This window comes from Oreochromis aureus, linkage group 4 (genome assembly GCF_013358895.1).
Source record: "Oreochromis aureus strain Israel breed Guangdong linkage group 4, ZZ_aureus, whole genome shotgun sequence".
Classification (NCBI taxonomy): domain Eukaryota; kingdom Metazoa; phylum Chordata; class Actinopteri; order Cichliformes; family Cichlidae; genus Oreochromis; species Oreochromis aureus.
In genome coordinates, this window is record NC_052945.1 from 28070345 (window position 1) to 28090942 (window position 20598).

Genomic DNA, 20598 nt, shown 5'->3' on the forward strand with positions numbered 1-20598 from the left:
TGACAATCAAGGTCTAACCTAGATTTTCACTGTGCTACGTTTCAGTATTTGTTATCTGAGAAGTATGAAATCGAAATTATATACTCAGTTTCATTACTGGTTGGGTGTTACTCTAAATAGTTGACCTTTTAGCTTTCAGACAGCGTGGTGGAGCATATAAATTTCTATATTGTCTGTGCTCACACACACACACACACACCCTGTGAAATTACCGGACAGGAGTCAAGGTCTAATGTGAGGAATGCAAACTTCACATGCTGCCAAAAGAAGTAAATAAAGAAAAGAGCTGATAACAAAGATAAACTGCAGGGCTGCAGAGCATGCATCGCATCTGGAGTGTGCACGTCTGTGTAAGTATGCAGCATGCTTAGTAATTAACGTGTGTGATTGGAGTTGGACGCACCTCTGCTCGTGGGGTCAAACAATATGAGCTTGTAAGAAATTAGTTCAGCACGCTGCTCCGTCTCATGCTTGCTGTAGGTGTGTCTGATGCACACCCAGAGCAGTTACTCAGGAAACCAACACCCACATACCTGTGCAGGAGGACAGGGAGGGATTGAGTAGAAGCCAGAAAAAGGTAAAAGGAAGTGAAATCAAACAGAGGCGGTCGGACATGAAAAGCAGCTCAAGGTCCGGGGTCATGGACATGACACTTTGACCCTTGCAGCACTTTAAATCTGCAAGATCAGCAATCCTGCAGCAATGAACCGGTCAGACGGTTACTGTCTGAGCCTGCAGCCATACCAAGTTTTAGTTTTGGTTGAGGTTTCGACCTAATAACAACCTCACAACCTAACACCCTAAATGACCCTGTTCTGCAACCAAACATCTGAGTACTAACTACCTGATGAAGTCACTGGAACATTAGAGAACTTGAAGAGCCAGATTTACATCCTTATGCAGAACAAAAACAGAGTTAACACCGAGGGAATACTCAGCAGCTTCAATGCATTCTGAGGTTGCTCCAGATTTCACTACATAGTCTATGGGGCAAGGGCACAGCTAAAGAAGTGGTCTCGGCTTCCCCCTTTTTAGGCAAACTGGTGTTTTCATCCTCAGTGTACCAAAGCCCTGAGTGGTTAACACTAGGAGGCACATTTAGAAGTGAACTAAAATTAGAAATGCAGAAAAAAGCACACAAAATACAACAGAAATGTTTTTGGGTACACAATATCGTGACGGAACAGCTTCCGGAGAGACAGAAACCAAAACATGCGAAGGATCGCGCTGAGACAGGAGTCATATGATGCAGGAAACTGAATGTTAGCTTGTCACTTCCGCAGCTGTTATTGTGTCCTCCATTGTGTTTTGTGATATTTTATTCATATATATATATATTTTTTTTAACTTTTGCTCAATTTTCTTCCATATAAGTCGTGTTTCATGTACTTTTGTTGCGTTTTTCTTTTTACTGGTCTTTGCTTAAGTTCCCTTACTGGGCCACCGTATCAATGCATAATTGTAAATGTAACTATATGATTTAAAATAATATAATAAAATAATTTGAATTTCATTATAGAAACGTACACCTCACAGTGGTTTGCTCCATTTCCTGGCGTTCAGGGAAACACATTTGCACCATTAACTTGCCTTTTAGACCTTGTGCTTTAATGTTACAGGACAGCTAAGTTTCATAATGGACATTTTTATTGTTATGTAACTTTTTTTTAAAAACTCTAATTGCCAATAAATAATTATCATTTAACAAACTTTTAAATGACCTGATTTAAAATATGGCTGACTACTCTTTGTTTATAATTAATTAGATGAAATTAATTTGAGAAATGCCTTTGTTACTACTAATATATATGAATGTGAATATATGTTGCTAGAAGACACGCTCAGCCGAATCCTGGTCCCCTTGTGCCATCCAGCTTTACGATGACAGTGTTAGGGTGGGAATGTCAATGATTGTCTGACTCGTGGTGGACTAGCAACCTGTCCAGGGTGTACCCCACCCACACTTAATTACAACTAGGATAGCCCTGACTTGGATAAGCATTAAGAAGATGTTTCAGAAGAGAGGATATTATAGTAAACTAAGAGGAAATAATAAAAAGCATCTCATTCATTTCAAATAAAATCAAAATTCATTCAAAACTATAACAGCTCTGCTGTGAAGCAGCAGGGTTAATGATGAACTTTTATCAGTGTAAGTGTTTTACCATGAACTGTTTCTAGAAAACAAAAAAGTCCAGAATTTATTAAGATTCACACAAGCAATGAGTAAGACGAGGGCAGTGAGGTCATAGGCACATTTTAAGCTTCCTCAAAGGCAGCAATGGTGTTATCCGCCTCTGTCCTTAAACCCAGCCCATCTGTTTAAATGACACATTATGCAATTCACGAAAGATAAGCTTGTTCCCTCAATCAAACGTACCTGCCGTAAATTGATTTCACAATGTAAAAAAGGTTGTAGTCCTGAAAAGAAAAAAACATACAAGACAAGCGTGTGTTCATTTCAGATAATGCTGTCGGCATTGAGGTGTGGCTGTCACAAAAAAAGAGCTCTTCTCTGGCTCATAAAAAACTCTGTAGTATTTACACAGCGTGCGTTCCTCACATACTTCTAGGCTGTGGTTCTGTAAACCTGTAGAAAGCAGTTTAATCAGCCGCACCCACAGCACCTGTGAGCAGCAGTGGGGACTGTTCATCCAGAGATCTGATCTGTAATCATTCGCCACTGACCTGTGACCAGATTTCAGTCTCTTTATCATGAATATATACATTCATTGGATGGAGCAACAGCTGCACTGTGATAACTGGGACCCACATCCTCTTTTAACCTTAATGAGAAAGACTGCAATGCTTAGTCTTACTAGAGCTATGACAGAACAGTTGTGCTTCCTAATCAAAAGAGCAGTTAAATCAGCAACATCAGTGATATCTCCATATCTTTATGCAGTACACTTGATTCCTTTAGTTTGTTCCTAATATTTCTGCTGCACAACATTTCTTTAACCGTGACTTGTTTTAAATAGAAGGTTGTAGTCGTGAACCTAACATGTGCTTGTCTAAAGATAGATATTGGATAACATTTTTTGTAAATTTTATGGATAACTGGATGTTCTCAGGAAGTAGCCAAACATGTGCAAACTGCTATAAGGAGTGGAAAGGCTGGGATACACAGCTCAAGACTGCCTATTTCCATCTTAACACTGCAGAGATGGCGAACATATGAAATCATAGATTTTGCTGATGATAGTTAAGTGGATGACTGCCTGGAAAAGCTTGCCCAGTACTCAGTAGTAGTTAGTCTGCTCATACTGCAGTAAGACTTAACTTAAACTAGACAAGAAATCACTTTGCTATTTATTTAACATTTATGCATTTATGCAACCCCAAATCATGTTTTATAAACGCTGTCAGTAAGTGGTGATAGGATGCAACCCTTTTAACCATTTCTCCTTCACCTGGCCCCACCCTCCCTGCAAAACAAAGACTATTTCAGCTACTAGATTTATTTTTACTCCTGTTATGGCAACACCAAAACCCTATGACACCTCTGATGGTGGTTAGTCATTTTACACACAGGTCAAATGCTGGTTTAAGGGATTGTTGTACCTCACATTTTGCTTGAATTCTTGCAGGACCCTGACACCTGCTGGACATTGAGAGTCATACTAAATACCACTCTAATGACTGCAACATTCTTGTTGTAGTAAAGGAGACAAAACTGTCTTTTCAGGAGTTTATTTGAAAGATCATGCAGTGCACTTTCAGGAAAGGAACTTAACATCACTTTCAATGATACACGTGAAAACTGATACATTTGTAATTACCTAGTACAAAAATTTAACTAAACAGGAATGTAACAAATTAAATAGCATTAGGAAAAACGTGTGCAACATCACTAGTGCTGCACTGCAGATCTTAAAAAGGCTTGACAGAGGTTGGAGTTGTTGTAACCCTGTTGTGTAAATACAAAAGAAAAAAATCTGGATCAAGTATACAACTCAGACAAAAAGCAATAATTTACTTCTTTCAAGTGTACGACAAGTTTACTGTGAGAACTGAGGAGGCATGGGGTACGGCACCAGTGGTGGTGGAGGATGCTGCTGTTGCTGCGGCGGCGGTGGAGCCTGTCCCTGGGGGAAGGTGAATGGGGGATGACTCACACCATTCTGCGCAACAGCCTTACCAGCACCAAACTGCTGGCCCTGGAAGTTGTTCTGGGCTCCAAATGACCCATTTTGGTTGCTACTAAAGTTTGACTGTCCGTTACCATTGTAGCTTCCTCCATTGAAGCCATTGCTGTTGCCGCTGTTGCCCCCATAGCCTCCATTCTGAGAACTCATGCCATAAGACTTAGCTGGTCCATTATCAAAGCCTCTGTTGTCCCTGTCCCTAAAATTGCCAAAATCACGCCTTCCTGAGGAATACCTATCTCGATGATTATCTCTATAGTCACCACCTCTGCCTCCCCTTGAACGACCTGAAAAGAGAAGCGTCAACATTAGAAAAGTGATACAGGAACACGTTTTAGTGAAAGCAATTTAAACTTGAAGTTGCTGACAATATCAAGCCGTGATAAAGAAATTAATCTTAAAATAAGAGGAGAAGCAGGTTAAAGAGACTCATCACCATTTTTGTATCTCACCAATTAGATTTACCTCCTCTGTCTTCTGCCATTTGGAGGAGCTTTGGGTTGATAGCCTGGTTGGCCTCTCGAAGCACAGAGACGAGGTCGCTGGCTTGCCTCATGTTGTTTGGTGTGAAGAAGGTATAGGCTGTGCCTGTCTTTTGGCTACGAGCCGTTCTGCCAATGCGGTGGATATAGTCCTCGGAGTTGTTGGGGTAGTCAAAGTTGATGACAAATTTGACGTCTTCAACATCTGTAACGTTGCAGTGTGGCATAAAAAGAGGACAGCACACAAAATGTGCACCGGCGCCACCACAACAACCAGATCAAAAACAAAAGAGGGCAAGTTAGTATGGTCATGACGGTGGGATTGCTGGTTAACCCACAAAGGCTGCAAATAGACTGGCATTAGACACGTAATCCTCGGGGAGACTACGGTGGGAAGAGAGAAACGATGCACACTCCGTTAGCTCCTAATCCAGTGAGAAAATAAAAACCTTCCCTGCTAAGCAACTGCCAAACCACACAAAAAGAATGGATCAGCAGCCTTACCATTCTTGGAGTATGCATTCACTAGTCCATTCCCATTGCAGAACACGCCCCCTCATATTGTCAAGTGACCTCATGATGTCGCTACACAGTAGGGCTGCTATGCACACTACTGCCTCCGAGTGTGCTTGAACTAGCTTTTACCGAGGTCCCTTTGTTACGCACACATGAGACCTTCGTTTTAAAGCTCACATGTGCGTCTCTTGGCAAGAAACTGTAGCTCTGAACCCATTTGCAGGATGTCTACAAGTGCACCCTTCTCAGCTTTTCCAGACCCACTGTTCACTTGATCATAATGTCTCTCGTTGGCAGGTCTCGACATGACTTTGAAACGCAGGCGAGGGAGGAGTGTGAGCTTGGATTTTGTCCAAGTTTGTCCAACTAGCATGTCCCACTGTCACCAAAAGGGCCAGTAGCCATGTCTTTACAGAGGTGAAGGTATGACCGATCTGACAGACTGCTCTTCAGACAGAAGTTTAGGAAACTGCAACATTAAGCCACCCATGCTTTAAAAGTCTAATAAGGAAGCAGCTTCTAATATTACTAATGACTTGCCATGCCCAAACAAACGCAAGATAAGAGGCTGTGTCGGTGGGCTTTGAGCTGGGAGAGTTAGAGCCTGGGTGTGTGAAGCAGTCCAAACCATTGCCAGAGAACAGATGAGCATATGGGGAGCCCTTCAACTTCCCCCTCTTTTAGGCAGGCCAGAGCGTTATTCTGCACTTGGGCCTGGTCACCTCTGTACATCTGCACAACTGGGAGACCCGTGCCTCGCCAGTCGGGACACCTCCAAGAATCCTCCTTCCCCCTCTGGATACCTGGGCTTGTCATGCCAAGGCCCTGCCACACAGACTGCTCCTTAAGGTCAGGGGAGAAACTCAGAAAGAAGCAGAAAAGTTAAAGAAAGCAAATACACTCTCTTTTTAGAGGTACAATATAGGTATTAAACAAATCATGGAGGATACTGACCTAAACCCCTGGATGCAACATCTGTGGCAATGAGAATTGGCGCCTTCCCATATTTGAATTCTAGAAAAGAGAAACCAAACGCTGTAAGACTCAACCATGATGTGCACTTTTTATTCTGTATCTCAGTTTAACCAGTGATGTAAATTTACCATTGAGCACCCAGTCTCTCTCCTGCTGGCTTTTATCTCCATGGATTCCCATAGCAGGCCACCTAAAAGTAAACAAGGGTTCAAATTTAGTTGTGTTACTTCATAGTGGTTGTAACTACATCTGAGCAAAAGCAGTACTTTAAAGCGGTAGTGTAGTTTTAACACTTACCCATCCCTTCTCATCCTCCTTGTAAGGTCGTCACACCGCCTCTTAGTCTCTACAAAGATGATGGTCTTGTTCTCCTTTTCACTCATTATTTCCTCAAGCAGACGAATGAGCCTACAAGAAATCAGACAGTCTGTAAGTAAAACAGGAACACATCCTATCACCTTACAGTTAGCACTTTACTTTAGAACAGTTACTCACTTGTTCTCCTTCTCGCCATCATTGCACACATCCACTATCTGCAGGATGTTATGGTTTGCACTGAGCTGCAGTGCCCCAATATTGATCTGAACATATTCCTTCAAGAAATCTTCAGCCAGCTGGCGAACTTCTTTGGGCCAAGTGGCACTCCACATCAGAGTCTGCCGGTCAGGCTACAAATATAAAACAATTTGCAACACATTACATTTCTAGCATTAAATAACTATTTCAGCAAGTCTACTTGGTAAGCAAAACTGCAGAAACATACCCTGATTTGGTCAACGATTTTCCGAATCTGTGGCTCAAAGCCCATGTCCAGCATTCTGTCGGCCTCATCAAGCACAAGGTACGTGCATCTGCGGAGGTTGGTCTTTCCTGCCTCCAGGAAGTCGATGAGTCTGCCTGGAGTGGCAATGCAGATCTCCACACCTTTAAGGGTAATAATGAGAAGTTAACATCTTAACTATACATGTAAGCATCTGACCCCCCCCACCCCCCCAAAAAACCTAATAAGCAACAGTACCTCTTTCCAGGTCACGAATCTGGGGTCCTTTAGGTGCACCACCATAGATGCAGGTGGACTTTAGACGAGAAGCTCTACCATATTCAGCGGCCACCTGTTGCACCTGTTGTGCCAGCTCTCGGGTCGGGGCGAGCACTAAACACTGTTAGAGGAAGATAGTTTTACAAACGGCTCAGGGAGGCTACACAACTTCAACACTGAGAAAGAAAAACATTAAAAACCCTACTCAAGCCAGTACTGAAGCTAACACACATAAGGAAAGCGTGTCGTTACTTACAATTGGACCATCTCCACGTTCCAAGAAAGGCTGGTGGTTGATGTGAACGATCGCAGGCAGCAGATACTGCAAGGCCAAACAGTTTCATAAGTAAGGAAAGTATTAAGGAAACATTAAATCATCAGATGATTAAAGCTGCAATTTGTTTAAAGACAATACTGAACTTACAGCAAGAGTTTTGCCAGAACCAGTCTGAGCAATGCCAACCATGTCCATGCCACTAAGAGCCAGAGGCCAGCCCTGAGCCTGGATGGGTGTAGGTTCAGTCCAGTTCTGTTTGTTGATGACATCCATCACATACGCTGAAAAGAAAGAAATCAAATGTTAATTGAAATAATTTAACCTGTTTACAATACCATTTCACTGAGTTGTTTTCAAACTTACAGGGAAAGCTTGCTTCATGAAACTTCATGATAGGATTTGGGCAATCCCTCCCCTTCACTGTAATTGTTTTGGATCTCCTGTACTGTTCAACCTCTGGCTGCAAAGAGTGAAGAAAAATAAGATCAGTGGTCACAACCAATTGCATAACTTCTAACACGTTCAGGCCAGAGCACATGTGGGGATGCGTTACAAAACATGTCATACATACATGAGACCTCCGGGCAACATCGGGATGCTGCTGATAGAAGTTCTTCTCAAACTTAGGGAGCTCGTCCAGGTTCCAGTGTTTCTTCCGTAGCCGGTCACCGGGATTGCCAAACTTTCCTCCACCACCACCACCACCACCACGGCTTCCACCAAAACGAGGAGGCCCCCCGCCATAACTGAAATTAATATAGTTTGTGTGTAAGTTTTTTTTTTTTACTCAAACTCCCTATAGCTACTATTAAAAATAAGACTTGCGCTGTCATTTTAGACACCGACGATTATAGTATAGAAAACCCCATATTAACTGCGTCATTCTCTGAAATTACATAGCTGCTATATACTTTCCAGCCAGCAGAGGAACAAAGAGGGGGGAAAAAGCCGGCATTTTGTATCCGCATTCACGCTACCACATGGCGAAAAGCCGACTAGCCAGCTGTGTTAGCATTACTAACATCACTCGCGCTGACCACAATCATTTCTCAGAAAAGGCCAGATTTAATCACAAAGGTGGAAAAAAGCGAGTAAGCGTGGCCAAGCGATTCCGATCACCGACATCTTGAATAAGCTCCCTGCTTCCTTCCGAATTTGCTAACGTATCCTGAAGCTAACGAAACCCGGTGTGCCAGGGCACGAGGCCAAACTAGGCCTTGAGCCAAAGACAACGACAGCGGGCTTCTCTCACCGGCCTAGGCCTTGGGTTTGAAATATCCCGGTTAAAAGCCTGTTTTTCCAAATCGAGACACTCTCCGTTAATTCAGATAAATTCTGCCTGGTTTTTTTTCCATCGACAAAAACTACAACATTAAGTTGAGTGGGTTTTTTTCGACGTTTAATGTCTTTAGACATTTTTACTAGACGGTGATTAAAAAAGAAAGTCTAAATATATAAAGCGTACTTACCCTCTATCCCTGTCTCTGCCACGATCTCTGTCGGAATATCCAGGCATTTTGTATACAAGCCGTATAAATTAAAACGAAAAGGATAAATACAACTGAGTTGGCCTGCCGACTGAAAAATTCCGACCGGCACTGACGCTGAAATGCCGGTATCGCAAAAACGGGGTCCGGTTTTTATAACAAGAGGAAGTCCCACCCCCCAGGATGTATTCATCCGCCATACGGGGTTCGACTTTTAGTGCTCAAAATGTGGATAAAACACACAATAACACACAACAAAGAAGTAAACTCACCATAACTTTTAAGTTATAAGCTGCCTTTGCATTCCGAGAGTTTTACTAATTCCATTTTAGAAGCTAAGCTTGGCAAAATAGAAGAAACATCAGCAAGGCTTCAGAAATAATAACCCAAAGAAATGTTTTTCGTGTTTTATTCTTGAATAACATGCTTATAAAAATCTATCTTAAATCTGAAAGCACAAGTCACAAAAGGACAAAACTCAGGATCGCTTTGACATGGGTTACTGAATCAAATACTGGCGGAAGAATATGTACGAGACAGAAAAACGGTCACGCGGCTTGCTTGAACTTCCGACATATTACCGTAAGTGACGTCATTAGAGGTTTCACCACATAAACTTTTTTTGTTTGTTTGATCGTATGTTGTATACAGTCACTCAGACCCCGCGCAGCACTTGTAATAAACTTGTATTTTACATATACTCGAACGAATAACTAGAAAATATTGTGATATAATAATAATAGTATTGTAATAATCAGGGAAAAGCGTTTTTTTTCCCACAAGAAAGTATCCCGTAGCAACAAAAGAATACAGAGCATTATCTGGATAAACGTTAACAAAGAGAGACTAAACAAATCTGTCTCTCTGATTAGGGAGCTGTAACTTTGTATCATTAAAGAAAATTTGTATTAACTGTCAGTGAATGTATCAAAAACACGCATGACTGAAGCCCAAACATTGTTTGTTTACGTTTCTTAGCTTTGACATATTGACTGTTTATGTCAATAACAGACTTGTTTGGGGCAATATTCCACTTAACTGGCTAGTTAAGATAAGTGAGCCATAATCCAGTTCTCCATTACCAGTGTTGTCAACATTTTGAACCCAAACCCACATAGACACGAAAAGTCTAATGTTCTTCTTCTTCCTTTCCTTCTTTACATTTATTTGCACTTCCCAAGATCAAAACCATTCAAGGGGCTGAATTTGACAAGACCACATCTTGTTAGTGTCTGTGGTGCCATTATAAATCAGAACTTGTCATTTAAAAGTCACATTGAAAGGCCTGTGTCAAAGCCCAGACTTATTTTTAGCCCTCTACAGCATAGCGTTGCCCTGAGGCAACAAACCACATTTTCATGCCTTACACTGGCCCTTAAAAAAAAAAAAAAACACACTTTTTTTTTTTTTTTTCAAATAATGCTACCAGACACATCTCTTTCCAATAAAATGATGAGTTGAAGGTGGTGTGACTTTCATTCTGGGGGGGGAGGACCCCTTTCTGCAAGCTGCACTACATGAGAGACATCTCCATTAGGAGGCAAGAAAAAGACCACTATTTTACATGTTTATAGTGAAATAAATGTATAATAAAAAATACTTGTATGTGCATGAATATGTTAAGAAGCATATTTGATTGTTTGTTCTACTTTTTAAAATTTATTTATACAGTAAAACTGTTAATTTTCATTCGTTGCCTCAAGGCAACACTGCGCAGTTAGCCCAATTTTTTTCAGGCAATATAATGCATTTGCATATGTGTGTACAGATGTGTTTGTGTGCATTTATATGATCATAGTCAATGCTTTTTACTTTACAATCTACTCATAATTACAGGACATGGATGTAAATACCTTTTATGGAAGGAAACCAAGGGAATGTGCACTTTCTGTCCTCAGAAAGTGAAGACAGTGAGCTTTCAGGGAGTGACAGTGAAGTAGAGGAGTGGATCCCTAAATGAGGTTTGAGGGACACTTAGGAGCTCAGGGGTCAGGGGTCAACTAAAGAAGCTGGATACTGTCTGACAGTGTTTTATTTTCAATTACTGGTTGTGGAAATCATGTACATCACTGTCCTCTACATGCTGCCGCCATCTCTGCATACCCACTCACTTTCCCATTGGTTGGTTTTTACATCTACAAATCTTTGTTTAGACTGGTTCCTTCTTATCTGTATGTCTACATGTGTAAAAACCACAACCATTGTGACCTACATTCTCCCTATATTACACAAATATTTTTCCCCAGAGTGCGAACAGCTCAGGCACCGTCCTTGTTTCCTGTACTAATCTACAGGAGGAGTTGAAACCCCCCTCCCCAGTCAAGTACCAGCCGTTTAATCTGGAGTGGTCTCAGTGGGTGGTCACAGCCTTATCCCATTCCCATCCCATTGTAAAGACTTTGCTTTTGCACACCCACATGAGTCATTCTTATATTAGATGGTGCTAATGATGCAATCAAACTGAAATAAAGTGACCGTTTAAGACCAATACTACCTGAAGTACCCCCCACCCCTCCCCACCCCACCCCACTACTAATCATAATCAAAACACTCTCTTCTTGAAGAACCACAGGACATCTCTTTGTACAAGGCCTTACATTGTTAGACAAAGGCAAGTTTAATTAGAACTAATTACACACAAAAATAAAATACTCTTACAAAATGATAGTGTTAACATACATCAAATTGCATCAGTCAGCTATGAGAGATATAGTCCTGCTAGTGGATCATGCTATAAAAAAAAAACCAAACAAAAAAAAAAGCGGCATCTCTCAACTTGTTGAATAAAAAGTGTAGTTCAATGGAGAGGCAGCTGTGGGGCGTTGCCGAGCGACGTAGTGTAGAAAGACAGTTGGGCAAATCAGCCTGTGCACTGGACTTAAAGGTGAATGAGTATCTGGCACGGAGGTCGCCGAAGAAGAGGCAACCTCCATCTGTTCGTGTGCAATTCCTCTACTCGGTTCAAGAAAAAACATCTTCTTCTGCTTAAGTTAAAAGATAAATTACAGTTGGTTTGATCCACATATACGAACGATATTTTTAATTACTGTACAAAAGCACCATCTGAGGACACTTTTCACTTTGCGAGCGCTCGGTCTAAGTGTATTTCTTTTCAAGCGTATGCAAACGTTAAGAACAGTCCACGGTCGTAGAGATTGCTAGACAGGCAGCATCTTTTAAAAACATTCAAGAGTTTCATTTTCAAAAATTGTAGAAAACACCCCCCCTCCCCTACCCCCTCTGTCTGGATTAAAACGTAGCAAAAGCAGGCTAAAAAACAAAAAAAACAGGACTTGTCTCATTTTAGTTCACGTTCAAACAAACGATGGAGACATGCAACAGTGAGTATGTGTTTATGCTTTTCTGTGGGCACAATGAAAATAACAAGACTTTTTAAACTCCTTAAAGAGGACCTATTATGGGATTCTACTAGAGTAGCTTTGCATGATTTCACAGCTCAGATGATCCTGGGCCCAGTGCACCCGCCTCAGTCCAATCCACCATCTGAAACAAGCCAGCTTTACTCTGAAGCGGAGGGTTTCAAGAACGGGTGGGCAGGGCTGCGTGTCTGAGCATCCTCTCCTCTCAGTGGCTCACACAGAGCCAGGAGTGTTAAAAAAAGAAGCAGAAAACGTAACAGAGCATTCAGAGCAGTGTGAAGTGTGAGGTTTGGGCTTACAAGGATTACTCTGACCTCTACATTTGAAACTTTACCCACTGTAACAGCAGATATATGACAGAAAAGAAGGAAAAGCACAATAGGTCCCCTTTAACATTCAGGAAATCGAGACAAATAGAATTCATTTCAAATCAAACCAACATCCCAAACTACTTTTGACATCTCCTGAGAACGTGGCTAGGTAGAGCTCTTGGTGTCCACAAACAGGTAATGAGTGCGAGTAGTGTATTGTGCACTTTAAGCAGTAGTATGTCAGTGAGCGAGGATGCCGATACAAGACAAGTGTTAATGCTATTTAGCACCACGTGGCTACAAGGTAGTAGAGGTTTTTCTTTTTTCTTCTTTTTAAAAAACAAAAAATCAATAGCAATATGGAGCCAGCGCAAAGAAGACACCAACAGAGTTTGGACAGCTTTAGAAATGAATGGCAGGCATCGTGACATTAATATAGCCCAGCTACAAATGACTGTTTAAATAAGAATTCAAAAAAAGGGGAGGGGGGCTCACATCACCATGTCTGTCGCTCCAGGATGAAAATCAGTAGAATTTAAAGGGTCAGCTCAATATTTGCAAAGATCCATTCATTCAGAACAGGTATGGCACTGAGAGGACATTGCGTGTGTGTCAAACACTTTTTTTGTTTTGCCCTTTCTGACAAACGTCTCCTCGTACAGTGCGAGGGGTCACGTCGAGAGATAAACCACAGCATTCTTTAGTGAGATTGAGTCAAGCTTAATTTTTGTTTTTCACAATTTGTCTTCTATAATTTAAACAGCAACACTTAACATTTCAAAGATTTTATTTTTCTGAAACAATGGAAAGGGGTTTCTGAAATATAACAGCAATAAATTATATATATTATATAGATGTTTTTTTTTTAGTGTTTCTTTCTCAATTTTCCCTGTTATATAAAAATAACACATTTCAAGCCATTCATCCATTTACTCGTTTTTTCTGATCACGGACAGTTGTCAAAACAGGTGAAAACAGGCTTTCTGGGTATGCAGACTCAGGAGCGCTGGTCCCCCGCTGCTGTCTTTGGAGAAGGTTGTAAACCGTCGATTGTAATTCAGTCTTGAGTCCTGCCCTTCTCATCCGCGCACATCCCCAGTCTTCCCATCCTTGGCATTAGAGATAGCCCCAGCGTGATCACCGCGAGGCACCACACAGCCCGAGTCACACACTCTCGGCGTCCAAATTTAGTGTTTCCAAGTAGTTGTGCCGTAACCACTTGTGACCCTGTGCTCTAGCAAACAACAGTCTTGTTTAAAGTGGCCATTGTTTCAGAGCAGACTGACCTTGTTTTCTGCTTGGCAAGATTGACAATTGCTACATGGAATATGGTTTTTTTTTAAATGCTAAAATGAACTTAGAAAAAGGGAAGAGCCAGCAAATTTGGCCGGTTCAACAAGTTAGTAAATAGTCTGAGTTATTAGCAGCTGAAGAGATCCTTTTCAAAGATAAAAATAAGATATTAAGGAGGGCTAGGGGGCAGGGGGGGATGTCTTTAAAAAAATACCCAGAGTCAGGTGACATTTTGAGGTCTTCTTTGCCCACCCTCCCCCTTAGCTTGTCCTCTGGGAAGTTCGAGCGCCCCTTTGTGAAGCATCCATCAATGAACCCCAGTTGGAATGGACGGGTGCTCATTGTGGCCGAACCACATTGCTTCTGGTTGTCGGTGAGCTCCGCCAGCGTCGGAGACTCACTCTACAGCGAAGCCGCACGTCTCCTCGATGGCAGTGAGCAACTTGTCGTACAGCTTGTCGTAGCTCTCATAGGGAGGAATGTCAATCCGGTTGAAGCTGGAAGACAGAGGGGGAGACGGAGTTTAGGATCGGTTAACGCTGGAGCAATGAGTCTTAAAGCGCGAGGACTAAAACTATTACAATGTCAACAGTTTGCTCACCAGGTGTGGGCTTTGGGCAGGTTGTTTGTGCTGGCATCAATCTGGTGAATGGTGAAGAGTCGGGGGCCAGCAGCACCTGTATACAACAGCAATAAAAAGGACATTTACATACCTGCATTGTACTATGTAGAACTAAGGACCACATAAACAAACATGGAAATGCAGTCTATAATTTAAAAAAAACAACAACACTTTACGATTTTGTAACCAGCTTGAATTCAATATTTGGTACGACCTCATTTATTCTTCAACACAGTCTAAACTCTCTTAAGCAGCTTTCTTGTCATTTCTTTAAGTAGTCTTCAGGAATTGTTCTCCAGGCTTCCTGAAGGACATTCAAAGCTCTTCATTGGATGTTTCCTTTGTTCTGTTCTCTGCTTCACTAATGTTGAGGCCAATGCATGACTGATTGTGCTCCATTGTGTGATTGTCTATCCAGGTTTGCTTTTAATGCAAAAAAATGAAGCTGCGGCCAATCAGATGCTTTCTAGATAGTTTTGCATTGTGGATCAAAATCTGATGGTACTTTTCTGCGTTCATAATTAGTTTTAATAAGATCTCCAACACCATTAGCTGAAATGCAGCCTCCATGACAGAGCCTCCATAATGGTTTACAGATGGGTGTAGAGACTCACTGCTGTACCTCTCTCCTGATCTCCTCCGTATATACTGACAATGATTTGAACCAAATGTGGATTCATCACTCCATCAGACCTGTTTACTCTCATTCTGAGTTTAGTTCTTGTGTAATTCAGCATATCTCAGCCTTTTCTACTTTTCCTTCCTTAAGAATGAGAGTTGTCTTTTGGCGTCTGCAGATATTTTGCCCAACACAGGACAATCATGTTATGTAAGGTGTTGATGGGTGTTGTCTCCATGTGGATCACTGTGTACTGCTAATGCCTGGGTGATGTGTTTGTACACAGATCTGTCTGCCAGGACGGACCAACTGAATCACCGCACAGGCTCAGGGTGCATATCAAGTCGCAGAAATCCAGACGGAGACACGCAAAGACTCCAAGTACAAACCCTCAGCTCGGCCATCAGAGCTCGTGAATGGCGCACCAGTGTTTTATGTTTTCATCCTGAATGGTATTACCTTGCAGAGCCTTAAAACCTTGGAGGGGGACCCTGGAGGAACCGGTGACAAACTGCAGCAGCCGGGCTCGGCGTTCCTCATCGAAAGACTCCACAGCTTTCCAGAACCATTTAACGATGTTGCTGTCTGGAGTGCAGTGCTTGAGTCGCGTGTTGGACTTCCAGTCGTTGATGTCGATTTTACCCAAGCCGCACACAATCAGCTGCAGAGAGAGAGAAAAGTCCTCAATTAGAGTAAACAGACTGACAAGCTAAGCTGAGCAACATAACATCCTCACACAAATAAGGAGATGTTAAGCTACCTCTAGCTCCTTCTCATCAAAAGCCTTGAGAAGGTGTTGGGGGATGACCTCGTTGAAGCCCTTCTGCAGAGCCAAAAACTGGGCTTCTATGCCTCGCAAGAAACGCCAGTTTACGTAAAGCCGCACGTACTCCTTCTTTGTGTCCTGGGTGACGGAGATGCTTTTCCCGTTGGGCTTGAGCTCGTGCTGGATGATCTCTCCATAAGCATTATGCTCTACACAGAAGGTGTGGTCCAGCACACCTGTGATGTCATTATCCCTGGAGGAAGATACCTTTAAATTACTTTTGAAGAGTCAAAACAGGCTTTAAAAAAGGCATCATTAGTAATGTAATATTTTAAATAAGTGGTAATCAGTAAACCCAGCAGGTAGAATGCTAAGCCGGAGTAACGACCTCACATCATGTCACATCACATAATTTCTTTAGGGATTATAAAAGTATTCTGATGATTCTGAAAACATGTGCTTAACAGACCATTGATGTAAAAACTGGTTTTAAACCATAGGGGGCGCTGTCATCAAAGTTAGAAGAAGTAAACACATTTATACCCCCCCACCCCACCCCTTTGCATTACATGTATTGACATAATGGGTATAAAATTGTGAGTGATGTGTTGTAATGATCCAGAAATCACAACAAAAAACGAAAAGAAAAGGAAAGCTGCTCCGACTTGTACGTACAGGATCCAGACAAGACTGTTGTGCAGGTCAGGATCAACAGACTCCATGTCATCCAGGGTGATGGGTTTACCCAGCAGCTGTTTGTAGAAGGGTAAAGTGAAGCCCCCATCGATGTAGTGGCCATGGAACACTGCCATTCCCATGATACGGCCCACGAAGTGAAAGTATGACAAGTGCTCCTGAAGGCAGACAAAACAAACTTCAGTTTCCAAATGAATAGATAGTGGCGAGTTATCTGCAGATGTGAATGTTCACAGTGTATTTTGGACTCTTCCCCCAGACTGTGTTCAACATAAACACACACCTCTCTGACAGGAGGAATGTACAGTAATATGAAGCTGCTTCTACATGGCAGAAGCAGTAAATAACAAAGGTGAACCTACATCTCAGCCACACAACGCAGAGACTGCTTCTCCACTCACGCAAACATGAAAGCGCTAATTAATGTTAAATGACGCCAGCTTAAACATAGCGCAATGACGCCGTGTAAGGTAAGACAAAACGCTGAGAAGTCGCTGATGGCAGCTGCACAGAAAGCTGTTATGAAGGAGGACGTGCAGAGTGTTGGTGTGACAGTGGCGACGTCTAAAGGAACCAGGCAAAAGGAAAAATCAAAAAATAAGGAGACGAAAAGAGAGGAGAGGAAAGAAGGAAGAAGAAAGGAAAGAAGGAAGAAAGGAAAGAATGACAAAAAAAGGAAGGAGGAAGAAGAAGGCAGAAGGCAGAAGGGGGATGAAGGGAGAAGAAAGAATAAGAAGAAAAAAGAGGAAATAAGAAAGATGGGAGGGAGAAAAGAAAGAAGACCGAAGAAAGAAGATGAAGAAGGCCTCCCTTCTTCATCTCCATCTTTGAGGGTCTCCCTGGAAAGGACATTACATGCATGGAAGTATGTTTTAATCCAAAACCTGCAACTGTGTCAATCAGCATCAGTGGTGTCTTCAAATACACTATATGGGCACGCGTGAAAGAATGTATCCTTTTCAGGAACTCGCTGGAATCGGCTACATTTCCACAGAGCTGGTGTAATGTGTAGGTGAGGTAAGTTAATTCAGCCTCATTGAGATGCTCTGTTCTTGTTTTTTTATACCCATAGATGTTACTCAGACATCTCAGAAGTCACTAAAATATAGGCTTAAATGATTTCTGAAAGTATGCTGTTTTTATTTAAGAAAAAGAAAATCCCTTTTTTTGTGGACACTGGGTTCTAAAAGCACATTTCCAACATGGCTGCAGGTTATATGTGCGACTCACAGGATTGACCGCAGAGTCGGGGTTAATCTGCAGAGTGTAGATGTCATCACGGGAGTACTGGAACAGGCCGTAGTACGGGTTCAGCATCTCATGTGACAGCAGATAGAGCCACTCCCTGCACGGGGGTACAACGAGCATGGAAGAAGAGAATAGAAAGCAGTTACACTCTGCACTGTAATCCAGAACCTAAAGAGGAAAAGCACCCAACAACAAAACAGGTGGGTAACAGGAGGCAGGCGCCGTATTCGCAGTTGGCCAAATTCTTTCAGTTTCAGGTACGCCGCTCATCTTTACCTCGCCACTCCTCCATAGTCGAGCCCTTCTTCACCTCTAAACTTCACCATCAGCCTTTTCCACAAATCCTTTGGCCTCATCTTCATCACCTGGCGATATGATTCCTGCAACGCAGACACAAACATGTCAGGAACAGTGTCGACTTAGCTGATGCTGATGTCAGAGTCACTGAGAAGACTCGCTTGACGCTGCTGTCAAAAATCATAAAACACACAAACAAGAACACAGACCTGACCGCTGATCCTAAACCTGCAGCTTTTGTGGCCATTGAAATGAAAGGTAATGCCTCAGAAGCCATGTTGAGGTCTTTTACACTAATATGGCAGTGCATTTTTTTTGTTTTTTAGCAGTCGCTTCCAAGGATTTAGGCCGACCTAAATCAGCGTTCCTCCCACGTGCGACCGGCTCACAGTGTCATGGGGGGGGTTCATTTAAAGTGGATTAGGGGCAGTTATAATAAACACAGCCGTAAGACTATAATAACACCGCCTCTTCCACAGCCAGGTTCCGCCGTGCCCTCCAGACGGAGCAGACAGCTGAAGGGTGCTGTGGAAGAAATGGGAATGTCTTATCTGCGCCGAAAAAGCACACACGGAGACAGCTCTGACAGTCCACCGCCTAACACTCGCCTGTTCACTCATAATTTAATGCTTCAGCTGGTCTGGAGAAGCTATGCAGTTATGTCTCGCTCAACCTCAAGATGTCCTCTGCCCCACCTCCCCCCCACCTCCACCCTCTCTCTCTCTCGCTCACATTGAGATCAGCCAACAAAAATGTCTTCGTTCAGATTAACAGACGTGTCTGTTCCAGCACATTCCAGTGCATATTTTATGAGGGTCATGCAGTCTGTTGCAGGTGTTGTTGTTCTGGTGAAGGCCCTGCACGTCATAAGACACGGGAGGAAAAAAAAGAAGAAGAAGAAAAAAACCCCAAAAAACACTCCCCCGCTGAGAAAATGTACTTCATCTCGAACAAGAGGGTCTGCTTTAGATTTTGAACAGACTGCCTTCACACATCATAGATAACTGTGTGCGTGCATGCAGGTGTGTGTGTGTGTGAGAGAGAAATCGCTCTTACAGCCAAACTGCTATGGGCAACGACCTTTATGGGAGTGCACACGGAGAACGGGGGAAAAATACCTATAAATAACTTGTGCAATTACAAGCTGCTCAGCGGGTACAAAAGTAATTGTGGTAGTTGCTCAACTTACAAGGCATGTAATTTTGTAGCATTATGGAGAAATTGAGGGCATTGATTGTTTTGTGTTTTTGGGGAATTTTTTTTGCCAAATGTCAATATGTTGGCTGGAGTTTTAGGTTAAAGGATCAGGTGGTTGTGCAACGGAGCGCATTTATTATTTCCACAATCTCATTTCAAATGTTTCGCACATGCTCTGGCTCTCAAGTGAATACTCTCCTGGTTTAAATCACGTACCAGTTTCTGAACATGCGAGCTTTAGTTGTAACGAGGACGTGACTTCGCTTTTTCCTTTCCCTACTCACCTCAAAGATCTCCTCGCGGGACACCTCAATGCGACAGTGGCCGGCCTGAGGCTGCTGCTGAGACAGTTCCTGGCGAAGGATCTTGAGCTTCTGAACAAGATCTCGCTTGTACTTGGGCACCGTGAGGCACTCGGCCTCCTCGGGGAGCTGACCGGGGGACACCAGAGCCTGCTGGGCCTGATCCTTCAACTGGTTCTGACGACTGTGGGGGAAAGATCACAAGGAGAGGCAGAGGAAAATGAGAACGGGCCAAAAGAAAGAGACAGAAAGACAGACATCGCTTGTGAGAAAAATAAGCAAGCGCTAACGCAAGAATAACAAGAGAAAAGCCAAAAGGCTCAAAAATGCAACACTCTCAGAGTCAGCGTACTTTCTTAGTCCTTTGCTGAGTGCAGGGAATGAGGTGTAAACACACTGAGGTCATCTGGGAAGAACATCAAGTCAAACAGCTCCTCACATACACACAGACATACAGTAGGTGGAGGTGGGATTACTGAAGGTAAGACATCACAACGCATGTACCTTCCCCCACACCTGGCAGAAACCTGATAGTCTCGCACACAGGGATGACCGAATTGAAAACAGCCTTTTTTTCTTTAAAAAAAAAAAAAAAAAAAAAAAAAAAAAAAATGCATACTCTGTTGTTTTTGACTCATCACATAAACTTGAGGTAATGTAAGGTCCTCAAGGCCATCCCTCAGAGATGTGCAGGCACATTCTGACAAGTCCAAAAGTTTGTCACCAACAGTCGGCGAGAGAAAAGACTACACACGGTAGTGCTGGGCGATATGACGATATATATCGTGTGGACGATAGAAAAGTTTCTATCGTGCCATTTGTCTTCTATCGTTTCTATCGTTTCTAACCCGAATTTTACAAATTATTACATAAAATATATCATTAACCCTTTAAAACCGGTCGGAGCAGGCAAACTCCGTTTTCCCTAACTATTTTTAAATCC

General features: G+C 42.5%; 2 protein-coding genes across 4 annotated transcripts in view; both read right to left on the reverse strand.

Moving 5' to 3' along the window:
- Positions 1–3677: 3677 nt before the first annotated feature.
- ddx5 (DEAD (Asp-Glu-Ala-Asp) box helicase 5) lies at positions 3678–9059 on the reverse strand. Of its 2 annotated transcripts, none has more exons than XM_031748635.2 (13): positions 8907–9059; positions 8009–8183; positions 7801–7897; positions 7585–7718; positions 7417–7482; positions 7140–7281; positions 6885–7045; positions 6617–6789; positions 6419–6529; positions 6250–6311; positions 6101–6160; positions 4614–4835; positions 3678–4435 (listed from the first exon to the last, which is right to left on the reverse strand). In XM_031748635.2, exons 1-13 carry the CDS (start codon positions 8951–8953, stop codon positions 4002–4004), a joined length of 1884 nt encoding a protein of 627 aa, XP_031604495.2. In that variant the 5' UTR covers positions 8954–9059; the 3' UTR covers positions 3678–4001. The 2 variants fall into 2 exon arrangements, with proteins under 2 accessions (XP_031604495.2, XP_031604497.2); XM_031748637.2 differs by having other exon boundaries at positions 4265–4435; positions 4601–4835.
- Positions 9060–11504: 2445 nt separating this feature from the next.
- The window catches only part of smurf2 (SMAD specific E3 ubiquitin protein ligase 2), a 56228-nt gene continuing 47134 nt past the window's right edge, over positions 11505–20598 (reverse strand). For both annotated transcript variants that reach the window (XM_031748641.2, XM_031748640.2), the window contains 8 exons: positions 19638–19839; positions 18136–18239; positions 17842–17956; positions 16591–16769; positions 15910–16168; positions 15609–15810; positions 14510–14585; positions 11505–14405 (listed from right to left, as the gene is read on the reverse strand). In XM_031748641.2, the coding sequence (XP_031604501.1) occupies positions 14306–14405; positions 14510–14585; positions 15609–15810; positions 15910–16168; positions 16591–16769; positions 17842–17956; positions 18136–18239; positions 19638–19839 (1237 nt within the window). In that variant the 3' untranslated portion in view covers positions 11505–14305. The remainder of the gene's footprint in view (positions 14406–14509; positions 14586–15608; positions 15811–15909; positions 16169–16590; positions 16770–17841; positions 17957–18135; positions 18240–19637; positions 19840–20598) is intronic.

Bases quoted from the DNA above. Each gene is read 5' to 3' on its own strand.
- ddx5 (XM_031748635.2), bottom strand. From the start codon at position 8,953: ATGCCTGGATATTCCGACAGAGATCGTGGCAGAGACAGGGATAGAGG. The intron at 6,530-6,616 runs GTGAGTAACTGT...GATTTCTTGTAG, and splicing joins GATGGCGAGAAGGAGAACAA to GCTCATTCGTCTGCTTGAGG. The intron at 4,836-6,100 runs GTCAGTATCCTC...GCAACGTTACAG, and splicing joins TGTTGCATCCAGGGGTTTAG to ATGTTGAAGACGTCAAATTT.